The sequence below is a fragment of the Mustelus asterias genome, chromosome 20, assembly GCF_964213995.1.
Source record: "Mustelus asterias chromosome 20, sMusAst1.hap1.1, whole genome shotgun sequence".
NCBI lineage: Eukaryota > Metazoa > Chordata > Chondrichthyes > Carcharhiniformes > Triakidae > Mustelus > Mustelus asterias.
In genome coordinates, this window is record NC_135820.1 from 24,780,593 (window position 1) to 24,807,012 (window position 26,420).

The 26,420-nt window shown below is 50.4% G+C and overlaps 1 protein-coding gene across 1 annotated transcript in view; it reads right to left on the reverse strand.

Annotated features, from left to right (window-relative positions):
• Nucleotides 1-15,911, reverse strand: part of LOC144508277 (ciliary microtubule inner protein 1-like) — a 36,373-nt gene extending 20,462 nt beyond the window's left edge. Inside the window, exons 1-2 of the mRNA XM_078236092.1 lie at nt 15,172-15,911; nt 12,154-12,235 (exon numbers count right to left, since the gene is read on the reverse strand). Coding sequence (XP_078092218.1) covers nt 12,154-12,235; nt 15,172-15,323 — 234 coding nt within the window. The 5' untranslated portion in view covers nt 15,324-15,911. The remainder of the gene's footprint in view (nt 1-12,153; nt 12,236-15,171) is intronic.
• Between the last annotated feature and the right edge of the window lie 10,509 nt (nt 15,912-26,420).

A 26,420-nucleotide genomic window follows, 5' to 3' on the forward strand; every position in this document is an offset into this window, starting at 1 on the left:
CTGCGACCTTGATTCCCTCCTCTGTACCTCAGTACCTCACTACACTCAACACTGGCTTCTGGACTACAGCTTGTTTTCCCATCCTCCTGACAAATAAGTTTAGGGCGGCACGGTAGCACAGTGGTTAGCACTGCTGCTTTACAGCTCCAGGGACCTGGGTTCGATTCCCGGCTTGGGTCACTGTCTGTGTAGAGTTTGCACATTCTCCTCGTGTCTGCATGGGTTTCCTCCGGGTGCTCCGGTTTCCTCCCACAGTCCAAAGATGTGCGGGTTAGGTTGATTGGCCATGCTAAAATTGCCCCTTAGTGTCCTGGGATGCGTAGATTAGAGGGATTAGCGGGTAAAATATGTAGGGATATGTGGGTAGGGCCTGGGTGGGATTGTGGTCGGTGCAGACTCGATGGGCCAAATGGCCTCTTTCTGTACTGTAGGGTTTCTATGATGAACCCCCTCCCAAAGAGCCGTAGCAAATTTCCCTCCCAGGATGTTGGTGTCCCTCTGGGTTCAGGTGCAACCCGTCCTGTTTGTACAGGTCCCACCTTCCCCAGAATGTGCTCCAATTATCCACGTAACTGAAAGCCTCCCTCCTACACCATCCCTACAGCCACGTCTTTATCTGCACTCTCTCCCTTTTCCTCAACTCGCTATCCCGTGGCACCGGCAACAAACCAGAGATGACAACATGGTTTGGCCTGGCTATCAGCTTCCACCCGAGCTCCCTAAAATCCTGTTTTAAATCCTCGTCCCTTCTCTTACCTATGTCATTGCTACCGATTTGTACCACGACCTCTCAGGGACAAAGGAGGGGAATTATGCTTAGAATCAATGGAAGTAGGTGAGATCTGAAACGAATACTTTGCTTCAGTATTCACAAAGGAGAGGGACATGTTGACTGGTCGTGTCTCAGAGCGATGTGTTGACCTGTTAGAAAAAACCTCAATTACAAGGGAGGAAGTGTTAGGTTTTTAGGAAACATTAAGACAGACAAATCCCCAGGGCCAGATGGCATCTATCCTAGACTCCTCAGGGAGGCGAGAGATGAAATTGCTGGGCCTCTAACGGAAATCTTTGTCTCTTCACTGGACACAGGTGAGGTCCCAGAGGATTGGAGGACAGCAAATGTGGTCCCGTTATTTAAGAAGGGTAGCAAGGATAACCCGGGTAATTATAGGCCGGTGAGCTTGACGTCCATGGTAGGGAAGTTGTTGGAGAAGATTCTTAGAGATATGATATATGCGCATTTAGAACTGAATAATCTCATTAGCGATAGACAGCATGGTTTTGTACGAGGGAGGTCATGCCTCACAAATTTGGTTGAGTTTTTTGAGGAGGTGACAAAAACGATTGACGAGGGAAGGGCCGTGGATGTCGTCTATATGGATTTTTGTAAAGCGTTTGACAAGGTCCCTCATGGCAGGCTCGTGCAAAAGGTTAAATCTCACGGGATAAAAGGTGAGCGAGCTAGATGGGTGGAGAACTGGCTTAGCCATAGAACAGTAAGAAGTCTCACAACACCAGGTTAAAGTCCAACAGGTTTATTTGGTAGCAAATACCATAAGCTTTCGGAGCAGAGCTCCTTCGTCAGATGGAGTGGATATCTGTTCTCAAACAGTACACAGACACAGAAATCAAATTACAGAATACTGATTAGAATGCAAATCTCTACAGCCAGCCAGGTCTTGAATGTACAGACAATGCGGGTGGAGGGAGCATTCAACACAGGTTAAAGAGATGTGTATTGTCTCCAGACAGAACAGCTTGTGGAATTCTGCAAGTCCAGGAGGCAAGCTGTGGGGGTTACTGATAATGTGACATAAATCCAACATCCCGGTTTAGGCCGTCCTCATGTGTGCGGAACTTGGCTATCAGTTTCTGCTCAGCGACTCTGCGCTGTCGTGTGTCGTAAAGGCCGCCTTGGAGAACGCTTACCTGAAGATCCAAGGCTGAATGCCCGTGACTGCCTTGGATCTTCAGGTAAGCGTTCTCCAAGGCGGCCTTTACGACACACGACAGCGCAGAGTCACTGAGCAGAAACTGATAGCCAAGTCCCGCACACATGAGGACGGCCTAAACCGGGATGTTGGATTTATGTCACATTATCAGTAACCCCCACAGCTTGCCTCCTGGACTTGCAGAATTCCACAAGCTGTTCTGTCTGGAGACAATACACATCTCTTTAACCTGTGTTGAATGCTCCCTCCACCCGCATTGTCTGTACATTTAAGACCTGGCTGGCTGTAGAGATTTGCATTCTAATCAGTATTCTGTAATTTGATTTCTGTGTCTGTGTACTGTTTGAGAACAGATATCCACTCCATCTGACGAAGGAGCTCTGCTCCGAAAGCTTATGGTATTTGCTACCAAATAAACCTGTTGGACTTTAACCTGGTGTTGTGAGACTTCTTACTGTGCTTACCCCAGTCCAACGCCGGCATCTCCACATCATGATTAGCCATAGAAGACAGAGGGTAGCAGTGGAGAGGTCGTTTTCCGGTTGGAGGTCTGTGACTAGTGGTGTTCCGCAGGGCTCTGTACTGGGACCTCTGCTGTTTGTGATATATATAAATGATTTGGAGGAAGATGTAGCTGGTATGATCAGTAAGTTTGCGGACGACACGAAGATTGCTGGAGTTGCGGATAGTGATGAACATTGTCAGAGAATACAGCAGGATATAGATAGGCTGGAACATTGGGCGGAGAAATGGCAGATGGAATTTAATCCAGATAAATGCGAAGTGATGCATTTCGGTAGATCTAATGTAAGGGGGAACTATACAATAAATGGCAGAACAATCAGGTGTATAGACACACAGAGGGACCTGGGTGTACAAGTCCACAGATCCTTAAAGGTGGCAGCACAGGTGGAGAGGGTGGTGAAGAAGGCATATGGCATGCTTGCCTTTATTGGACGGGGCATAGAATATAGAACAGTACAGCACAGAACAGGCCCTTCGGCCCACGATGTTGTGCTGAGCTTTGTCTGAAACCCAAATCAAGCTATTTCCTCCCTATCATCCCGAAGTACTCCATGTGCCTATCCAATAGCTTCTTAAATGTTCCTAAAGTTTCTGACTCCACTATCCCTGCAGGCAGTCCATTCCACACCCCAACCACTCTCTGAGTAAAAAACCTACCTCGGACATCCTTCCAATATCTCCCACCATGAACCCTATAGTTATGCCCCCTAGTTACCACTCCATTCACCCGAGGAAATAGTCTTTGAACGTTCACTCTATCTATCCCCCTCATCAGCTTATAAAGAATATAAAAGTTGGCATATGATGTTGCAGCTGTATAGAACGATGGTTAGGCCACATTTGGAATACTGCATCCAGTTCTGGTCGCCACACTACCAGAAGGACGTGGAGGCTTTGGAGAGAGTACAGAAAAGGTTTACCAGGATGTTGCCTGGTATGGAGGGTCTTAGCTATGTGGGGAGATTGGGTAAACTGGGGTTGTTCTCCCTGGAAAGACGGAGGATGAGGGGCGACCTAATAGAGGTGTATAAAATTATGAAGGGCATAGATAGGGTGATGTGGAGATGCCGGCGTTGGACTGGGGTAAGCACAGTAAGAAGTCTCACAACACCAGGTTAAAGTCCAACAGGTTTATTTGGTAGCAAATACCATAAGCTTTCAGAGCACAGCTCCTTCGTCAGATGGGGTGGATATCTGTGGTATAGATAGGGTGAACAGTGGGAAGCTTTTTCCCAGGTCGGAGGTGATGAACACAAGGTGTCATGGGTTCAAGGTGAGAGGGGGCAAGGTTCAACACAGATGTCAGGGGGACGTATTTTACACAGAGGGTGGTGGGGGCTTGGAATGCACTGCCAAGCAACGTGATTGAGGCGGACACGCTGGGATCGTTTAAGACTTATCTAGATAGCCACATGAACAGACTGGGAATAGAGTGATACAAACGAATGGTCTTGTTGGGCACATGAGCGGCGCAGGCTTGGAGGGCCGAAGGGCCTGTTCCTGTGCCGTATTGTTCTTTGTGACTGTTCCCCCTCCCCCTTAAGGATCCTGAAAACACGGTCCGAGACGTCACGGACCCTGGCACCCGGGAGGCAACATACCATCCGTGAGTCTTTTTCGCTGCCACAGAACCTCCTAACTATCCCTCTATCGAGTCCCCAATAACTATTGCTCTCCTGCTCCCCCCCCCCTTCCCTTCTGAGCCACAGGGACGGGCTCAGTGCTGGAGATCCGGTCACTGTGGCCCACCACTGGTAGGTCGTCCCCCTCAGCAGTATCCAAAGCGGTATACTTGTTGCCGAGGGGAACGACCATGGGGGATCCTTGTACTGACTGTTTCCTCCCAGCCCCTCTCACCGTTACCCATCTATCTTCATTCTTTGGAGTAACGACATCCCCCGAAGCTTCTGTCGATGACCATCTCTGCCTCCCGAATGATCCGAAGTTCATCCAGCTCCCGCTCCAGTTCCCCAACACGGTTTTTTGGAGAGCTGTAGATGGGTGCACTTCCCAGAGGTGAAATCAGCAGGGACACTGACGGCGTCCCTCACCTCAAACATCCTGCAGGAGGAACATTGCACTGTCTTCCCTGACATCCCCTCGAGATAACTTGCGGAAACGAAAGAGTGAAAAAAAAACCCTCCCAGGGGTTGCCCCGCACCCCCACCCCCATTGTCCCGCCCCACCCCGGCATCGCTCTGCCCCACGGTGTTGCCCAGCCCCCCTCAGGTGTCGCCCCAGCCCCCCCCGGTGCCGCTCCCTGCCCCCCCCCCCACAACGGCATTGCCCCTCCCCCCCAGTGTTGCCGCTCCCCCCCGCCCGGCGTGGCCCTGCGCCCCCCCCCCCCCCACCCCGGGTGTCAACCCACCTCCCCCCGCCCCCCCGGCGTCATCCCGGCATCGCCCCACCCCCCTGACGTCACCCTGCCCCCCCACACCCCACCCCCGGCATCACCCCGCTCCCCACTGGTGTTGCCCCGCCCCCACTGGCATCGCCCCCCCCCCCCCCCCACTGGCATCGCCCCCCCACTGGCGTCGCTCTGCCCCCACTGGTGTTGCCACGCCCCCACCAGCATCGCCCCGCCCCCACCCCACTCCCACCAGCGTCACCCCGCTCCCACTGGCATGTCCCCACCCCCACCCCGCTCCCACCAGCGTCACCCCACTCCCACCGGCATGGCCCCGCCCACAGTGGCATGGCCCCACCCCCACTGGCATGGCCCCGCCCCCACCGGCATGGCCCCGTCCCCACAAGCGTCGCTCCGGCCTCTCAGATTGTTCCGCCCTCACTGGGATCGTTCCACCCTCACTGAGATCACACTGCTCTCGCTGGGATCGTGCGGCCCTCACTGGGATCGCTCCCCCCTCACTGGGATCGCTCCCCCCTCACTGGGATCGCTCCCCCCTCACTGGGACCGTTCCGCCCTCACTGGGACCGCTCCCCCCCTCGCTGTGACCGCTCTTCCCAAACTGGGATTCTCCGGCCTCACTGGGGTCATTCTTCCCTCACTGGGATTGCACTGCTCTCACTGGGATCGCTCCGACCTCACTGGGATCGTTCTGCCCTCACAAGCATCGTCCAGCCCACACTAGGGTTGCTCCGGCCTCCCTGGGATCGCTCTGCCCTCACTGGGATTGCTCCGCCCTCACTGGGATCGCTCCGTCCTCACTGGGATCGCTCCGCCCTCACTGGGATCGCTCTTCCCAGACTGGGATCGCTCCAGCCTCACTGGGATCACTCCGCCCTCACTGGGATCGCTCCGCCCTCACTGGGATCGCTCCGCCCTCACTGGGATCGCTCCGCCCTCACTGGGATCGCTCCGCCCTCACTGGGATCGCTCTTCCCAGACTGGGATCGCTCCAGCCTTACTGGGATCATTGTACCCTCACTGGGATCCCACTGCTCTCATTGGGACTACACTGCTCTCACTGGGATCCCTCTGCTCTGGCCTCACTGGGGATCGCTCTGGCCTCACTGGGGATCGCTCTGGCCTCACTGGAATTTCCGCCCTCAATGGGGTCATTCCGCTCTCAATGGGGTCACTCCGGCCTCACTGGGGATCGCTCTGGCCTCACTGGGGATCGCTCTGGTCTCACTGGGGATCGCTCTGGTCTCACTGGGGATCGCTCTGCCCTCACTGGGGATCGCTCTGCCCTCACTGGGGATCGCTCTGCCCTCACTGGGGATCGCTCTGGCCGCACTGGGGATCGCTCTGCCCTCACTGGGGATCGCTCTGGCCTCACTGGGGATCGCTCTGCCCTCACTGGGGATCGCTCTGCCCTCACTGGGGATCGCTCTGCCCTCACTGGGGATCGCTCTGCCCTCACTGGGGATCGCTCTGCCCTCACTGGGGATCACTCTGGCCTCACTGGGGATGGCTCTGGCCGCACTGGGAATCGCTCTGCCCTCACTGGGATCGCTCTGCCCTCACTGGGGATCGCTCCGGCCTCACTGGGGATCGCTCTGCCCTCACTGGGGATCGCTCTGCCCTCACTGGGATCGCTCTTCCCAGACTGGGATCGCTCTGCCCTCACTGGGAATCGCTCTGGCCTCACTGGGGATCGCTCTGGCCTCACTGGGGATCGCTCTGGCCTCACTGGGGATCGCTCTGGCCTCACTGGGGATCGCTCTGCCCTCACTGGGGATCGCTCTGCCCTCACTGGAATTTCCGCCCTCAATGGGATCATTCCGCCCCCAATGGGATCATTCCGCCCCCAATGGGATCATTCCACCCTCAATGGGGTCACTCCGGTCTCACTGGGGATCGCTCCGGTCTCACTGGGGATCGCTCCGGTCTCACTGGGGATCGCTCCGGTCTCACTGGGGATCGCTCCGGTCTCACTGGGGATCGCTCCGGTCTCACTGGGGATCGCTCCGGTCTCACTGGGGATCGCTCTGGTCTCACTGGGGATCGCTCTGGTCTCACTGGGGATCGCTCTGCCCTCACTGGGGATCGCTCTGGTCTCACTGGGGATCGCTCTGCCCTCACTGGGGATCGCTCTGGCCTCACTGGGGATCGCTCTGCCCTCACTGGGATCGCTCCGCCCTCACTGGGGATCGCTCCGGTCTCACTGGGGATCGCTCTGGTCTCACTGGGGATCGCTCTGCCCTCACTGGGGATCGCTCTGCCCTCACTGGGGATCGCTCTGCCCTCACTGGGGATCGCTCTGGTCTCACTGGGGATCGCTCTGGTCTCACTGGGGATCGCTCTGGTCTCACTGGGGATCGCTCTGGCCTCACTGGGGATCGCTCTGGCCTCACTGGGGATCGCTCTGGCCTCACTGGGGATCGCTCTGCCCTCACTGGGGATCGCTCTGCCCTCACTGGGATCGCTCCGCCCTCACTGGGATCGCTCCGCCCTCACTGGGATCGCTCCGCCCTCACTGGGATCGCTCTGCCCTCACTGGGATCGCTCTGCCCTCACTGGGATCGCTCCGCCCTCACTGGGATCGCTCCGCCCTCACTGGGATCGCTCCGCCCTCACTGGGATCGCTCCGCCCTCATTGGGATCGCTCTGGGATTGCTCTACCCTCACTGGGTTCATTTCTCTCTCCATGGGTTTTCTCTGGCCTCACTCGGATCGCTCTGACCTCATTGGGATCGCTCTGCCCTCACTGGGATCAGTCCACTCTCACTGGTATCATTGCACCCTCACTGGGGACGTTCCACTCTCATTGAGTCATTCCGCTTTCACTGGGTTTGCTCTGCTCTCACTGGGATCGCTCCGCCCACACTGGGATCGCTCCGCCCACACTGGGATCGCTCCGCCCACACTGGGATCGCTCCGTCCTCTCTGGTATCGCTCCGTCCTCTCTGGTATCGCTCCGTCCTCTCTGGTATCGCTCCGTCCTCGCTGGGATCGCTCCGCCCACACTGGGATCGCTCTGGCCTCACTGGGATCGCTCCGCCCACACTGGGATAACTCTGGCCTCACTGGGATCGCTCCGCCCACACTGGGATCGCTCCGCCCACACTGGGATCGCTCCGCCCACACTGGGATTGCTCCGCCCACACTGGGATCGTTCCGCCCACACTGGGATCGCTCTGCCCACACTGGGATCGCTCCGTCCTCACTGGGATCGCTCCGCCCACACTGGGATCGCTCTGGCCTCACTGGGATCGCTCTGGCCATATTGGGATCACTCCGTCCTCACTGGAAGTGTTCTGCCCTCATTAGGATCGCTCTGCCCTCACTCAGGTCCTCCTGGCCTCACTGGGATCACTACGCCCACACTGGGATAACTCTGGCCTCACTCGGATCGCTCCGCCCACACTGGGATAACTCTGGCCTCACTGGGATCGTTCTGCCCAATGTTTGGGTTTGCTGGGTGCCACATCAGCAGGGCTTGGTGAGGGCAGGTAATGAGCTGAGTTTTGAGAGACCAATGCTAGGGAGGACACCTGATGAGGGGGTAATACCTTGTAGAGGCCTTCCAATGAGCCTTGGAGGTCCATTCGGGGGGACCCACATGTCCACTGAAGTAGGCAATTTTCCAAAAGCCATATTGGCACCATTCATAACGTGCCTACAATGCAGAGGGGAACACCCGGATGGATATTCGTTCAAACCCCCTCTGCACAGCTGAGACCTTTAAATTTCAAAGCCAACGAAAGATCCTTATTCTGCCCAGCAACAGCGCGAAGCTGCATTTTAAACCGGCCTTTGGCCAAGGAAGATCGGGATGTCTGTGAGTCAAGACCGAGAGTGGGCTATATGGCATAACCAGACTATCAATAAAATATTACAGGAATAAAATGGCCAAGGCAGGCAAAGAAACTTAACAAACTAGGGTAAAAGGAATAAAAGATTAGATTAAATCTCCCTACACACAGCAGGACAAAATGACATTAACACCTAATCTCGCAAACAGGGAACACAGACACAAAACAATGAGGTCAATTCAGATAAGGGGACACATAGAGGGGATAATGGGAAACACATTAAAACACCGGGGCAAGAACAGGTAGTCCCATTAACACAAACACACACCATACAAATGCAAATTGACAAGCCTCCCAGAGAACTTCCTGACCCGACAGACCACTTTATACATATTGTAAAAATGCATAATCAAATGTTCCCGCTCGAATTTGGATCCCTATAAAGATCCAGAGCTGATGTGAAAGGATTGAGATCAACGTGGCCAAGCCACTGTTTCGGAGCTGGTTACGTTGGTTCTCCCTGGGATCCCAGTAATTGTACAATAAAGAAAAACACTTTGAACGTTGCCTTGCGACTCGACTTCTTTGAATGCACTGGTACAAGGGATTTTTCCCTACAACACCACCAATCTAGCCTGCACAGGAAACCTGCCAGCATTGCCACTTGGTGTGTCTCTTTGGGATCAGGCTATTAAATGTATATTAATTAAGTGCCTCGACTGGTGAAAGGGCAGGAAGACTGTCATAGAACATAGAACAGTACAGCACAGAACAGGCCCTTCGGCCCACGATGTTGTGCCGAGCTTTATCTGAAACCAAGATCAAGCTATCCCACTCCCTATCATCCTGGTGTGCTCCATGTGCCTATCCAATAACCGCTTAAATGTTCCTAAAGTGTCTGACTCCACTATCACTGCAGGCAGTCCATTCCACACCCCAACCACTCTCTGCGTAAAGAACCTACCTCTGATATCCTTCCTATATCTCCCACCATGAACCCTATAGTTATGCCCCCTTGTAATAGCTCCATCCACCCGAGGAAATAGTCTTTGAACGTTCACTCTATCTATCCCCTTCATCATTTTATAAACCTCTATTAAGTCTCCCCTCAGCCTCCTCCGCTCCAGAGAGAACAGCCCTAGCTCCCTCAACCTTTCCTCATAAGACCTACCCTCCAAACCAGGCAGCATCCTGGTAAATCTCCTCTGCACTCTTTCCAGCGCTTCCACATCCTTCTTATAGTGAGGTGACCAGAACTGCACACAATATTCCAACTGTGGTCTCACCAAGGTCCTGTACAGTTGCAGCATAACCCCACGGCTCTTAAACTCCAACCCCCTGTTAATAAAAGCTAACACACTATAGGCCTTCTTCACAGCTCTATCCACCACCACCACCCTCTGTCTTCGATCAGACAGCCAGTTACCTGTCCAATCGGCCAACTTTCCCTCTATCCCACACCTCCTCAGTTTCATCATAAGCCAACCATGGGGGACCTTATCAAACGCCTTACTAAAATCCATGTATATGACATCAACTGCCCTACCTTCATCAACACACTTAGTTACCTCCTCAAAAAATTCTATCAAATTTGTGAGGCAAGACTTGCCCTTCACAAATCCATGCTGACTATTCCGGATTAATCCGCATCTTTCTAAATGGTCGTAAATCCCATCTCTAAGGACCTTTTCCATCAATTTACCAACCACCGAAGTAAGACTAACCGGTCTATAATTACCAGGGTCATTTCTATTCCCTTTCTTAAACAGAGGAACAACATTCGCCATTCTCCAGTCCTCTGGCACCATCCCCGTGGACAGCGAGGACCCAAAGATCAAAGCCAAAGGCTCTGCAATCTCATCCCTTGCCTCCCAAAGAATCCTAGGATACATTTCATCAGGCCCAGGGGACTTATCGACCTTCAGTTTATTCAAAACTGCCAGGACATCCTCGCTCCGAACATCTATTTCCTCCAGCCTATTAGCCTGTAACACCTTCTCTTCCTCAAAAACATGGCCCCTCTCCTTGGTGAACACTGAAGAAAAGTATTCATTCATCACCTCGTCTATCTCTGACTCCTTACACAAGTTCCCACTATTGTCCTTGACCGGCCCTAACCTCACCCTGGTCATTCTTTCATTCCTCACATAAGAGTAAAAAGCCTTGGGGTTTTCCTTGATCCGACCCGCCAAGGACTTCTCGTGTCCCCTCCTAGCTCTCCTCAGCCCCTTTTTCAGCTCATTCCTTGCTAACTTGTAACCCTCAATCGAACCATCTGAACCTTGTTTCCTCATCCCTACATAAGATTCCCTCTTCCTTTTCACAAGACATTCCACCTCTTTCGTGAACCATGGTTCCCTCACTCGGCCATTTCCTCCCTGCCTGACAGGGACATACCTATCAAGGACATCCGGTATTTGTTCCTTGAAAAAGTTCCACTTTTCATTCGTTCCTTTCTCTGACAGTTTCTGTTCCCAACTTATGCCCCCTAATTCTTGCCTAATCGCATCATAATTACCTCTCCCCCAATTGTAAACCTTGCCCTGCCGTACGGCCCTATCCCTCTCCATTGCAATAACAAAAGACACTGAATTGTGGTCACTATCTCCAAAGTGCTCTCCCACAGCCAAATCTAACACTTGGCCCGGTTCATTACCCATTACCAAATCCAATGTGGCCCCACCTCTTGTCGGCCTATCCACATATTGTGTCAGGAAACCCTCCTGCACACACTGCACAAAAACTGCCCCATCCAAACTATTTGACCTACAAAGGTTCCAATCAATATTTGGAAAGTTAAAGTCCCCCATGACAACTGCCCTGTGACCCCCACACATATCCATAATCTGCTTAGCAATTTCTTCCTCCACATCTCTATTACTATTTGAGTCCACAGACTCAATCAAGATGGAGGCAGGGAGATGGCAGGACCTCCAGCTGTAATCCTCCCACCTGATTAAATGCGTCCTCACCATCAAACTCGCTGCAAAGGGGGACTCAAAATTCCACTCCCAAATCCCGAACCAACACCTGTACACCTCTGTCCTGAAGCGGTGGAGCGTTGCCAACCTCTGATTGGTCAGCAGCTCTCTAAGGTAGGACATCTTGTTGGAAATCCCACCTCGAGTCTACTAACAGACAATTGACTGTGAAACAGCTGCTGGGTGGCTGGGGTTCCCTCTGGCGGGTACCAGCTCCCGGCATATTAGCCGGGACAGTGGGGAATCTGGTGCTTTGTATCATTGTCCTGTGATGTGGAGATGCCGGCGTTGGACTCGGGTGGGCACAGTAAGAAGTCTCACAGCACCAAGTTAATAAAGGTGACGAAGGAGCAGAGCTACGAAAACTTGTGATACCAAATGAACCTGTTGGACTTTAACCTGATGTTGTGAGACTTCTAATTGTCCTGTGGCATAGCGCTATTCCACTCTCCATCCAATCCACCCTCCACCGCCTTCTAAATTCCCTTTGAATCCTGCTCATCTTAGATTCTGCAGAAAAGGACTGACATTACCTGATCACGCTCAGTTACCAGAAATCCCCATCTGTTCACCCATTTCCTTGCTGCATCAGCCTCTAGTAGGATTGCGTTAGTCCTGAAAGAAATGGATGACATTTTCTGTCAATTGACTGAAACATCGGAATAGGTGTAAGCCATTCAGCCCATCGAGCCTGCTCTGCTATTCAATACAATCATGGCTGATCAGTCACTTCAATTACTTTTACACGCACTATCCCAATAACCCTTTACATTACTGTTAATCAGAAACTTATCAATCTCTACGTTAAACATACATAATGACTGAGCTTCCACAGCCTCTGGGTGGAGAATTCCAAAGGTTCACAACTCTCTGTGTAAAGAAATTTCTACTCATCTCAGTCCTAAGTGGCTTCCCTCTTGTTCTGAAATTGTGTCCCCTTGTTACAGACTCCCCAACCAAGCGAAACATCTTACCTGCGTCAACTCTATCTATTTCTTTAAGTATTTTGTTGATATCTAAACATATAATTCTTTCAATCTGGTAGTAAACATATTTTTTTGTTCTCTGTGTAATCCTCAATCTGCAGAATCATTCCAAATTTATACCAGCCTCTTCTGTCTATTTCTGCCTTACACCTTGAAGTTGTCACTCACACTCTGCACTCACACCAGATCTCACACTGCTCTATATATTCCCACTCTCCACAGTCACCCACAACCCGAACATCTCTCTGCCACCCACACTCACTCTCCCAATGTACGCAGTGATTGACTTCCCACCCTTTCCTGCACCCCTCAGTTTCACTCCTGCGCTCTCACTCACATTGTGAACTCTCATTCCCACTCTGCCCTGTTGAGTCTATGTGGATCACATTGCACCTGCACCACAACCTCTGATTTCATTACAACCTTGGTTCAAAACCAGCTAATCTCCAGAGGTGAGGTGAGAGTGACCGTCCTTGGTATCAAAGCAACATTTGACGAGTGTGACATCAAGGAGCCCAAGCAAAACTGGAGAATGGGAATCAAGGGGAAAGCTCTCCACTGGCTGGAATCTTACCTGGCACAAAGGATGATGGTTGTGGTTGTTGGGGCAGCATGGTAGCACTGTGGTTAGCACTGCTGCTTCACAGCGCCATGGACCCAGGTTCGATTCCCGACTTGGGTCACTGTCTGTGTGAAGTTTGTACGTTCTCCCCATGTCTGTGTGGGTTTCCTCCGGGTGCTCCAGTTTCCTCCCACATTCTGAAAGACTTGCTGGTTAGGTGCATTGACCCGAACAGCCAGACTGTGTCGACTAGGGGAATTTCACAGTAACTTCATTGCAGTGTTAATGTAAGCCTTATTTGTGACTAATAAATAAACTTTACTTTAATCATCTCAATTGTGGGCATCACTGCAGGAGTTTCTCAGGGTAGTGTCCTAGACCCACCCATCTTCAACTGCTTCACTAATGACATCATAAGGTCAGAAGTAGGGATGTTTACTGATGACTGTACAATGTTCACTATCATTCATGACACCACAAATACTAAAGTAGTATGTGTACAAATGCAGCAGGACCTTCACAACATTCAGGCTTAAGCTGATAAGTGGCAAGTAATGTTCGTGCCACACAAGTGCCAGGCAATGACCATCTCTAACAAGAGAAAATCTCACAAATTCTCTTTGACATTCAATGGCATTACCATCGCTGAATCCCCCACTATCAACATCCTGGAAGCTTACTTTTGACATAAAACTGAACTGGACCAGCCATATAAATACTGTCGTTACAACAGTCGGTCAGAGGCTTGAAATTCTGTGGCAGTAACCCACCTCCTGACTCCCCAAAGCTACAAGGCGCAGGTTAGGAGTGTGATGGAATACTCTCCACTTGCCCAGATAAAAAGCAGCCCCAACATCACTCAAGAGGTTTGACAACATCCAGAAAAAAAGCAGCCGATTTGTTTTGCACCCATCCACCACCTTCAGCATTCACTTCCTCCACCATCTTCACACAATGACAACAGTGTATAATATCTATAAAATGCACCGCAGCAAATCATCAAAGTTCCTTCACAGCATTTCACAAACCCACAGCCCATACTATCTAGGACAAGGGCAGCAGATACATCCACAAGTTCCCCTCCAAGCCACACAACATTCTGACTTGGAACTAGACCATTGTACCTTTACTGTCACTGGGCCAAAATCCTGGAACTACCTCCTTATACCACATCGACTACTGTGGTTCAAGAAGACAGCTCACTACCACTTTCTCAACGACAATTCGGGATGGGAAACAAATGCTGACTTTGCCAGCGACAGCCACATCCCGTAAAAAAAATTAAACATCTCATTACATTGGAACCCTCGCTCTACAGCCACCTCTGCTCCCAATCAGCTGATTCTCTTCAAGTCTATCCAGTGATTCCAAACTGCTCTATAGACCATAGTCCATAGAACCATAAAATCCCTACAATGCAGAAGAGGCCATTTGGCCCACTGAGTCCGCTCTGAGCCTCTGAAAGTGCATCCCACCCAGGCCCTGCCCTCTCCTCCACTCCACCCTATCCCCGTAACCCCAAACATTTACCATGGCTATTCCACCTAACCTGTACATCTCTGGACACCAAGGGGCAATTTAGCATGGCCAATCCACCTAATCTAATAACCCCAGTCACTCCCACCCCATACTGCCATCCCACTCAGTACATACACTCCAAATCCCACTGTAAATTCACTCTAGGTGGTATTGTAATTTGCATTGAACTCTGTCACTCCCACTCCACTGTCACTGCTGCTTTGATATATTGCCACCCTGCCAGTCCACTCCCAACGCCAATGGTGCACCGCCTGAGCAGTACTGCCATGCTAGATTGCTCTGATACCAGCATTGCGGCGGTGGGCTATCTGAATATTCCAGTCAGCATTCGAAGAGGGTTTGCTATTGAGATGTATTGAATAGTTGTTAAACAGCCAATAAAGATAGATTTGCAATTGCAGAACTGCATCCGCGCTGCTATATTGTTACAGGAAGGGAATAGATGCCGAGTTTTATTTCATTACCACTGTCTATCGGCAGCCACGAAGTTGAACAGTTTCGAGTCAGCCGCTCTGCCACTCATTGCTGCTTCTTTGCTGCTGCTCTGGCCCAGGCACGCTCCCGCCTCACTGGAACAATCCGGCCCATTGTTTACAGCACGTGACACCCTCACCATGGCAACCGGGAGGCTGCTGGCAACAACTGGAGCGGATCAGGATCTGGATCAAGGTCAGGATCTGGATTATTATGTGGACTTGGACCAGGATCAGGTTGAATATCAAGGATCAGGGTCAAGATTAGGATCAAGCCCAGAATCATGGTTAGGACCTGGATTCGGAACTGGGCAGGATCTGGATCAGAATCAGGATCACGATCTGGTGAGAAACAAGGTCTGGATCAAGGATCTAGATGTGGAGATGCCGGCGTTGGACTGGGGTAACCACCTCATACACCAACTCTACAGCAAACGCACTTCTTACTCAAGGATCTAGATCAGGATCGCAGTCTGATAAAGAATCCCTCCCCCAAACCCAAACCCTGCCAAAAACTAACTCCGTACTCCAATTCCCGAAACTCACACACACATGCAGACACACATATCCATGCACATCCACACACATGCACACTCACACATCCACACACACACATGCAGACACACATCCATATACACACATGCACACACTGAAATCATCCACCCACACGCACACACCCACAATCAATGCTGCTCACACCCACACATACCTCCACTCATACATCCAAAGACACTCCCATACACCCACCCATACACACCCACTAACACTCCCACACTTATCCACATGTACCCACACACACTCACATACAATCCCCTCACACACACACATATCTACCCAAACTCCAACAAGCACATACACCCACACACATCCACATACACTCCCACACACAAACACACTCACACACACCTACACACTCCCACACACCCATCCACACACACACACAAACTCACTCCTACTCACACCCACACATACATCCACTCACACATCCCACAGGCACTCCCCTACACAGACCCTCACATTGCATCCCCACAAACAATCCACACATTCCCACATTTCCTTCCTATCATACTGGGTGTTGGTAAGACCGCATCTGTAGTATTGTGGTCGCCTCATTTGGGGAAGCATGTGATGGCATTGGAAGAGGTTCAGAGTTCAGAGGAGGTTCACCAGATTGATTCCGGAGATGAAAGTATTGATATATAAGGAGAGATTAAACAGTTTGGGTTAATACTCGCTGGAGTTTAGAAGGATGAGAAGGGAGCTGATCAAGGTATATAAAATTTTAAAAGGGATTGATAAAGTAAATGTCGACCAAATGTTTCCTCTTGTGGGGCAATCTAGAACAAGAGGCCACAGGTATAGGTTGAGAGGCGGTAGATTTAAAACTGAGATGACGAGGAACTACTTCTCGCAGAGGATGGTGAATTTATGGAACTCACTGCCCCATAGTGCAGTGGAGTCTGAATTGTTGAATGGTTTCAAAAGGAGATTGATATATTTCTGATTTTAAAAAGTGGATAAAGGGATATGGAGAACAGATGGAGAGGTGGATTTGGGACCAGGGAGAGATCAGCCATGATCTGATTGAATAGCGGAGCAGCTCGAAGGGCTGAAATTGCCTACTTCTGCTCCTAATTTCTGTGTTCCTATAACAAACACCCACACACAATCCCCCACAGACACACAGATTCATAAACACCCATAGACACCCACACACAATCCCCCACAGACACACATATTCATAAACACCCATAGACACCCACACATAGAATCATCGAATCATACAGTGCAGAAGAGGCCCTTCAGTCCATTACAGTCTGGGGCCACGGCTGCATGGATTCTGGGTATGTGTGTGTGGGAGGGACCTGTGGTGCCTTTCTGGGGGATGTGGGAAATATGGGGAGTGTGCGTTGCGGGGGGGAGGGGGGGGGAGGGGGGCAATGTGGGGAGTGTATGCTGCTGGGGGGCTGTTGGGGTGAATGTGGGGAGTGTGTGTTGCTGGGGGGGGGCTGTTGGGGTGAATGTGGGGAGTGTGTGTTGCTGGGGGGGCTGTTGGGGTGAATGTGGGGAGTGTGTGTTGCTGGGGGGGCTGTTGGGGTGAATGTGGGGAGTGTGTGTTGCTGGGGGGGCTGTGGGGGGCATGTGGGGAGTGTGTGTTGCTGGGGGGGCTGTTGGGGTGAATGTGGGAGTGTGTGTTGCTGGACTGGGGGTGGGTAGATTTCTCTAACTTTTCCATCTGTCTCTCCCCGTCCCTAGCCACCACCACACCCCTCCTCCAGATTGACGAAATTTGCAGTGCAACCCATTGATCTTGCTGTTCTTTTGCTTGCTACTGGAGCTGAGGACGAAGAGCAGAAGGATGAATTGTGGGCACAGGAGGCCCAGGCCTCACCACTCACAGGAGGAGAGGGAGATGGAGGCAGGACATGGCCGCCATTCACCTCGAGGGTGGGGGGGGGGTGGCAGGAGAAGGAGGGAGCGGACACCCCGGCAATTCCGCAAGCGAGTGTCCTTTGAGCAATTATCAGACATTGCGTGCTGCCGAAAGCTCCAGCTCTGAAAGGAGACAGTGTGACAACTGTGCCATTTAGAATCATTGAGTCATAGAGGTTTACAGCATGGAAACAGGCCCTTCGGCCCAACTTGTCCATGCCGCCCTTTTTTTTAAAAAACCCCGAAGATAATCCCAGTTGCCCGCATTTGGCCGATATCCCTCTTTACCCATCGTACCCATGTAACTTCGAAATGCTTTGTAAAAAATAAAATTGTACCCGCCTCTACTACTACCTCTGGCAGCTTGTTCCAGACACTCACCCCCTCTGTGTGAAAAAATTGCCCCTCTGTACACTTTTGTATCTCTCCCCTCTGACCCTAAACCTATGCCCTCTAGTTTTAGACTCCCCTACCTTTGGGAAAAGATATTGACTATCTACCTTGTCTGTGCCCCTCATTATTTTATAGACCTCTATAAGGACACCCCTCAGCCTCCTACGCTCCAGAGAAAAAAGTCCCAGTCTATTCAGCCTCTCCTTATAACTCAATCCATCAAGTCCCGGTAGCATCCTAGTAAATCATTTCTGTACTCTTTCTAGTTTAATAATATCCTTTCTATAATAGGGTGACCAGAATTGCACACAGTATTCCACAGTATTCCAAGCCTTACCAATGTCTTGTGCAACTTCAACAAGACATCCCAACTCCTGTATTCAAAGTTCTGACCGATGAAACCAAGCATGCCGAATGCCTTCTTCACCACTCTGTCCACCTGTGACGCCACTTTCAAGGAGCTATGAACATGTACCCCTAGATCTCTTTGTTCTGTAACTCTGCCCAACGCCCTACCATTAACTGAGTAAGTCCTGCCCTGGTTCAATCTACCAAAATGCATCACCTTGCATTTGTCTAAATTAAACTCCATCTGCCATTCGTCAGCCCACTGGCCCAATTGATCAAGATCTCATTGCAATTGGAGATAACTTTCTTCACTGTCCACTATGCCACCAATCTTGGTGTCATCTGCAAACTTACTAACCATGCCCCCTATATTCTCATCCAAATCATTAATATAAATGACAAATAACTGTGGGCCCAGCACTGATCCCTGAGGCACTCCGCTGGTCACAGGCCTCCAGTTTGAAAAACAACTCTCTACAACCACCCTCTGGCTTCTGTCAAGAAGCCAATTTTGTATCCATTTAGATACCTCACCCTGGATCCCGTGAGATTTAACTTTATGCAACAACCTACCATGTAGTAACTTGTCAAAGGCCTTGCTAAAGTCCATGTAGACAACATCAACTGCACTGCCCTCATCTACCTTCTTGGTTACCCCTTCAAAAAACTCAATTAAATTTGTGAGACATGATTTTTCACTCACAAAGCCATGCTGACTGTCCCTAATCAGTCCTTGCATCTCTAAATGCCTGTAGATGCTGTCTTTCAAAATACCTTCCAACAATTTACCCACCACAGATGTGAGGCTCACTGGCCTGTAGTTCCCAGGCTTTTCCATGCAGCCCTTTTTAAACAAAGGCACAACATTTGCCACTCTCCAATCTTCAGGCACCTCACCCGTGACTATCGATGATTCAAATATCTCGGCTCGGGAACCCGCAACTTCCTCCCTAGCCTCCCACAATGTCCTGGGATGCACTTCATCAGGTCCCGGGGATTTATCTAGCTTGATGCGCTTTAAGACTTCCAGCACCTCCTTCTCTGTAATATGTACACTCCTCAAGACATCATTATTTATTTCCCCAAGTTCCCTAACATACATGCTTTTCTCAACAGTAAATACTGATGAGAAATATTCATTTAGGATCTCACCCATCTCTTGTGGATCCGCACATAGATGACCTTGTTGATCCTTAAGAGGCCCTGCTCTCTCCCTTGTTACTCTGGACTTGCGGATAGCGAAGAGCATTGTCGGGCAATACAGCAGGATATAGATAGGCTGGAAAATTGGGTGGAGAGGTGGCAGATGGAGTTTAATCCGGATAAATGCGAAGTGATGCATTTTGGAAGAAATAATGTAGGGAGGAGTTATACAATAAATGGCAGAGTCATCAGGAGTATAGAAACACAGAGGGACCTAGGTGTGCAAGTCCACAAATCCTTGAAGGTGGCAACACAGGTGGAGAAGGTGGTGAAGAAGGCATATGGTATGCTTGCCTTTATAGGACGGGGTATAGAGTATAAAAGCTGGAGTCTGATGATGCAGCTGTATAGAACGCTGGTTAGGCCACATTTGGAGTACTGCGTCCAGTTCTGGTCGCCGCACTACCAGAAGGACGTGGAGGCGTTAGAGAGAGTGCAGAGAAGGTTTACCAGGATGTTGCCTGGTATGGAGGGTCTTAACTATGAGGAGAGATTGGGTAGACTGGGGTTGTTCTCCTTGGAAAGACGGAGAATGAGGGGAGATCTAATAGAGGTGTACAAGATTATGAAGGGTATAGATAGGGTGAACAGTGGGAAGCTTTTTCCCAGGTCGGAGGTGACGATCACGAGAGGTCACGGGCTCAAGGTGAGAGGGGCGAAGTATAACTCAGATATCAGAGGGACGTTTTTTACACAGAGGGTGGTGGGGGCCTGGAATGCGCTGCCAAGTAGGGTGGTGGAGGCAGGCACGCTGACATCGTTTAAGACTTACCTGGATAGTCACATGAGCAGCCTGGGAATGGAGGGATACAAACGATTGGTCTAGTTGGACCAAGGAGCGGCACAGGCTTGGAGGGCCGAAGGGCCTGTTTCCTATGCTGTACTGTTCTTTGTTCTTTGACTTACCTGGATAGTCACATGAGCAGTCTGGGAATGGAGGGATACAAACGAATGGTCTAGTTGGACCATTGAGCAGCACAGGCTTGGATGGCCAAAGGGCCTGTTTGCTGTGCTGTACTGTTCTTTGTTCTTTGTTCTACACTTAGTTAGGCCACACTTGGAATATAGTGTTCAATTCTGGTTGCCACACTACCAGAAGAATGTGGAGGCTTTGGAGAGGGTACAGAAAAGATTTACCAGGATGTTGCCTGGTATGGAGGGATTAGCTATGAGGAGAGGTTGGAGAAACTTGGTTTGTTCTCACTGGAACGACGGAGGTTAAGGGGCGACCTGATAGAAGTCTACAAGATTATGAGGGGCATGGACAGAGTGGCTAGTCAGAAGCTTTTTCCCAGAGTGGAAGGTCGAATTACTAGAGGGCATAGATTTGAGGTGCGAGGGGCAAGGTTTAAAGGAGATGTACGTGGCAAGTTTTTTACACAGAGGGTGGTTGGTGCCTGGAACTCATTGCCGGGGGCGATAGTGGAAGCAGACACGATAGTGACTTTAGGGGTGTCTGGACAAATACATGAATAGGATAGGAATAGAGAGATATGATCCCAGAAAAATGTGGGGTTTTAGTTCAGTCGGGCAGCATGGTCGGTGCAGGCTTGGAGGGCTGAAGGGCCTGTTCCTGTGCTTTAATTTTCTTTGTTCTTTGAACTGTAAAGATTCAGGGAGGTGATCACAGAAGCAAAAGATTATATTTGAGGAATATAAAGGTCAAGGTCCTCACAGTCCTTTTTCCTGAATTCTGTACCTTTTCTCGAGTGTAGATCAATGTGTAAAAGTGTGAAAATAGATAAGTCCCCTGGGCCGGATGGGATTTATCCTAAGATTCTCTGGGAGGCTAGGGAGGAGATTGCAGAGCGTTTGGCTTTGATCTTTATGTCGGCACGGTAGCACAGTGGTTAGCACTGCTGCTTCACAGCGCCAGGGTCCTGGGTTCGATTCCCGGCTCGGGTCACTGTCTGTGTGGAGTTTGCACATTCTCCTCGTGTCTGCGTGGGTTTCCTCCGGGTGCTCCGGTTTCCTCCCACAGTCCAAAGATGTGCGGGTTAGGTTGATTGGCCAGGTTAAAAATTGTCCCTGAGATGTGTAGTTAGAGGGATTAGCGGGTAAATATGTGAGGGTAGGGCCTGGGTGGGATTGTGGTCGGTGCAGACTCGATGGGCCGAATGGCCTCCTTCTGCACTGTAGGGTTTCTATGTCTTTGTCTACAGGAACAGTGCCAGAAGACTGGAGGATAGCAAATGTTGTCCCCATGTTCAAGAAGGGGAGTAGAGACAACCCTGGTAATTATAGACCAGTGAGCCTTACTTCTATTGTGGGCAAAGTTTTGGAAAGGATTATAAGAGATAGGATTTATAATCATCTGGAAAGGAATAATTTGATTAGGGACAGTCAACACGGTTTTGTGAAGGGTAGGTCGTGCCTCACAAACCTTATTGAGTTCTTTGAGAAGGTGACCAAAGAGGTGGATGAGGGTAAAGCAGTTGATATGGTGTACATGGATTTCAGTAAAGCGTTTGATAAGGTTCCCCACGCTAAGCTATTGCAGAAGATACGGAGGCATGGGATTGAGGGTGATTTAGCGGTTTGGATCAGGAATTGGCTAGCTGTAAGAAGACAGAGGGTGGTGGTTGATGGGAAATGTTCATCCTGGAGTTCAGTTACTAGTGGTGTACCGCAAGGATCTGTTTTGGGGCCACTGCTGTTTGTCATTTTTATAAATGACCTGGATGAGGGCGTAGAAGGGTGGGTTAGTAAATTTGCAGATGACACTAAAGTCGGTCGTGTTGTGGACAGTGCGGAAGGTTGTTGCAGGTTACAGAGGAACATAGATAAGCTGCAGAGCTGGGCTGAGAAGTGGCAAATGGAGTTCAATGCGGAAAAGTGTGAGGTGATTCACTTTGGAAGGAGTAACAGGATTACAGAATACTGGGCTAATAGTAAGGTACTTGGTAGTGTGGATGAGCAGAGAGATCTCGGTGTCCATGTGCATAGATCCCTGAAAGTTGGCACCCAGGTTGATAGGGTTGTTAAGAAGGCGTACGGAGTGTTAGCTTTTATTGGTAGAGGGATTGAGTTTCGGAGCCAGGAGGTCATGCTGCAACTGTACAAAACTCTGGTGTGGTCGCACTTGGAGTATTGTGTACAGTTCTGGTCGCCGCATTATAGGAAGGATGTGGAAGCTTTGGAAAGGGTGCAGAGGAGATTTACCAGGATGTTGCCTGGTATGATGGGAAGGTCTTATGAAGAAAGGCTGAGGGACTTGAAGCTGTTTTCGTTGGAGAGAAGAAGGTTAAGAGGTGACTTAATAGAGGCATACAAGATGATCAGAGGATTAGATCGGGTGGACAGTGAGAGCCTTTTTCCTCGGATGGTGATGGCTAGCACGAGGGGACATAGCTTTAAATTGAGGGGTGATAGATATAGGACAGATGTCAGAGGTAGGTTCTTTACTCAGAGAGTAGTAAGGGCGTGGAATGCCCTGCCTGCAACAGTAGTGGACTCGTCAACATTAAGGGCATTTAAAGGGTCATTGGATAAACATATGGATGATATTGGATTAGTGTAGGTGAGAGGGGCTTTAGATTGGTTTCACTGGTCGGCGCAACATCGAGGGCCGAAGGGCCTGTACTGCGCTGTAATGTTCTATGTTCTATGTTCTTTTGCCCTTTATGTATTTGTAGAAGCTCTTTGCATTCTCCTTTGCCTTATCTGCCAAAACAATTTCGTATACCCTTTTTGCCCTCCTGATTTCTCTCTTAACTCTACTCCTACACCCCCTATACTCTTCAAGAGATTCACTTGGTCCCAGCTGCCTATGCACATCATGTGCCTCCTTCTTCTTCTTGACCAGGGCCTCAATATCCCGAGTCATCCAGGGTTCCCGACTTCTGCCAGCCTTGCCCTTCACTCTAAGAGGAATGTGTTTACCCTGAACCCTGGTTAACACACTTTTGAAAGTGTCCCACTTCCCAGACGTCCCTTTGCCTTCCCACAGGCACCCCCAATTAACTTTTGAAAGTTCCTGCCTGATACCATCAAAATTGGCCTTGCCCCAATTTAGAATTTTAACTTTTGGGACAGACCTATCATTCTCCATAGCTATCTTAAAACTAATAGAATTATGGTCAGTGGTCCCAAAGTGATCCCTCACTGACACATCTGTCACCTGCCCTTCCTTATTTCCCAAGAGGAGGTCAAGTTTTGCCCCCTCTCTAGTCGGGCCATCCACATACCGAATGAGAAATTCCTCCTGAATACACAAATTTCTCTCCATCCAACCCTCTAATACTATGACTGTCCCAGTCAACGTTGGGAAAATTAAAATCTCTGACTATTACCACCCTATTTTTCTTGGAGCTATCTGTAATCTCCTTGCATATTTCCACCACAATTTCCCACTGACTATTTGGGGGCCTATAGTACAACCCTATCAAAGTGATTTCCCCCTTCTTATTTCTCAGTTCTACCCATCGGATATATCCCCTCTCAGTACGGCCGTGATGCTTTCCCTAATCAAAAGTGCAACTCCCCCTCCTCTCTTACCTCCTGTTCTATCTTTCCTATAGCATCTGTACCATCTGTAGCATCTGGGCGGCACGGTAGCACAGTGGTTAGCACTGCTGCTTCACAGCTCTAGGGTCCCGGGTTCGATTCCCGGCTCGGGTCACTGTCTGTGTGGAGTTTGCACATTCTCCTCGTGTCTGCGTGGGTTTCCTCCGGGTGCTCCGGTTTCCTCCCACAATCCAAAGATGTGCGAGTTAGGTTGATTGGCCAGGTTAAAAATTGCCCCTTAGAGTCCTGAGATGCGTAGGTTAGAGGGATTAGCGGGTAAAATATGTGGGGGTAGGGCCTGGGTGGGATTGTGGTCAGTGCAGACTCGATGGGCCGAATGGCCTCCTTCTGCACTGTAGGGATTCTATGATTCTATGATACCCTGGAACATTGAGCTGCCAGTCCTGTCCCTCCCTTAGCCATGTTTCAGTAATTGCTATAATATCTCAGTCCCACATACCCATCAATGCCCTGAGTTCATCTGCCTTGCCCATCAGGCCTCTTGCATTGAAATAAATGCAGTTTAATCTGGACTTCCCTCGCTCTCTGTCTTGCTTTTGCCTGATCTGTCTGGTACTAGGATTACTGACACTGCCTTTACTATTTAATGTGCTCTCTTTAACTTCTGTACTGTCCTCAAACTTCTCTTCTGTCTCCCTACTGCTTTGGATCCGACCCCCTGCCAAACTAGTTTAAACCCTCCCGAGTGGCTCTAGCAAATCTCCCCGCCAGGATGTTAGTCCCCCTCCAGTTCAAATGTAACCCATCCCTCTTGAACGGATCAGCCCTTCCCCAGAAAAGATCCCAATGATCCAAAAATCTAAATCCCTGCCCCCTGCACCAGCTCTCAAGCCAGGCATTTATCTGCCTAATCCTCCTATTCCTACTCTCACTGGCATGTGGCACCGGTAGTAGTCCTGAAATTACTACCTTCGAGGTCCTGCACCTTAGCCTTCTGCCTATCTCTCTATATTCACATTTCAGGACCTCATCCCTTTTCCTACCTATGTCATAGGTACCAATGTGTACAATGACCTCTGGCTGCTCACACTCCCCTTTAAGAATGTCCTGCAATCGCTCAGCGACGTCCTTGGCCCTGGCACCAGGGAGGCAACACGCCATCCTGGAGTCTCGATCGCGGCCACAGAAACCCTGTCTGTGCCTCTAACTAGCGAGTCCCCTATTACTACTGCTTGCTCTTTGCCCGATGCTGTCCCACAGCAGGACCAGCTGTGGTGTCACAGGCGTGGCTGCTGCTGGTATCTCCCCCTGACAGGCTATCCCCCTCAACAGCATCCAAAATGGTATATCTGTTTGAAAGGGGAATAGACACAGGAGACTCCTGCACCACCTGCCTGTCTCTCCCATCTACCTGTCTGAACCTGTGGTGTGACAACCTCCCTGTAACTAGTGTCTATCACACTCTCTACCTCCTGTATGCTCTGCAGGGCATCCACCTGCCGCTCCAACCGAACAATGCTGTTTGTGAGGAGCTGCAACAGGACACACTTCCTGAAGACAAAGTTGTCAGGGAGACTAGATTGCTCCCTAATTGCCCTAATTTGTTGCAGGACTTGGCACCTCGGGGCTCTGGGGAGGGGCGCCCACTCCCAGTGGCTGTGAAAGTGACGGCCACCTTAAACCTTCCAGGCCGCCAGTGGGCACCTTTATGGCATTTCACAATCATCCGTCCACAAGTGTATGAAGGAGGTCACGGATGCCCTGTATGCCCGGGCTGGCCAAAATGTAAAATTTGATCTGGACCAGGCCCAGCAGGAAGCCCGGTATAGAGGATTCGCAGCCATCGCGAGAATGCCAAATGTACAGTGGGCTATAGATTGCACCCATGTCGCCCTCAAGGCCCCAGAGAAAAGTCCTGGAAGATTCATGAATACAAAGGGCTTCCATTCCATCAATGTGCAGCTGGCGTGTGACCATCAACTGCATAACATGCACATCTGCGCCAGACACCCTGGCAGCATACAGCTTTATATTGAGGAGCTCAGATGTCCCAGAGGTCTTTGAGGAGGAGCCCAGGGTGCAGCAATGGCTTATGGGGGCATGGGGTACCTGCTTCAGACTTGGCTGATGACGTCTGTGTGGAGGCCTGAGATTGAGGTGGAGACCCAACATAATGAGGCCTACTTTGCCACCTGATCAATAGTGTAGTGGTGCATAGGACTCCTCAAAATGTGGTTCAGATGTGAAAGGGTTAATAGTCACACAAGTTTAAAAATCACACAAGCTGCTATGAAAAACATTGGTCTTCTTAGAAGAGCCTTCATCGACAGGCACCAAGGTCATTAGTCTGGGCATAGCTCATTAAATCAGATATCTGTAACTAGGAGGAAGGGAGT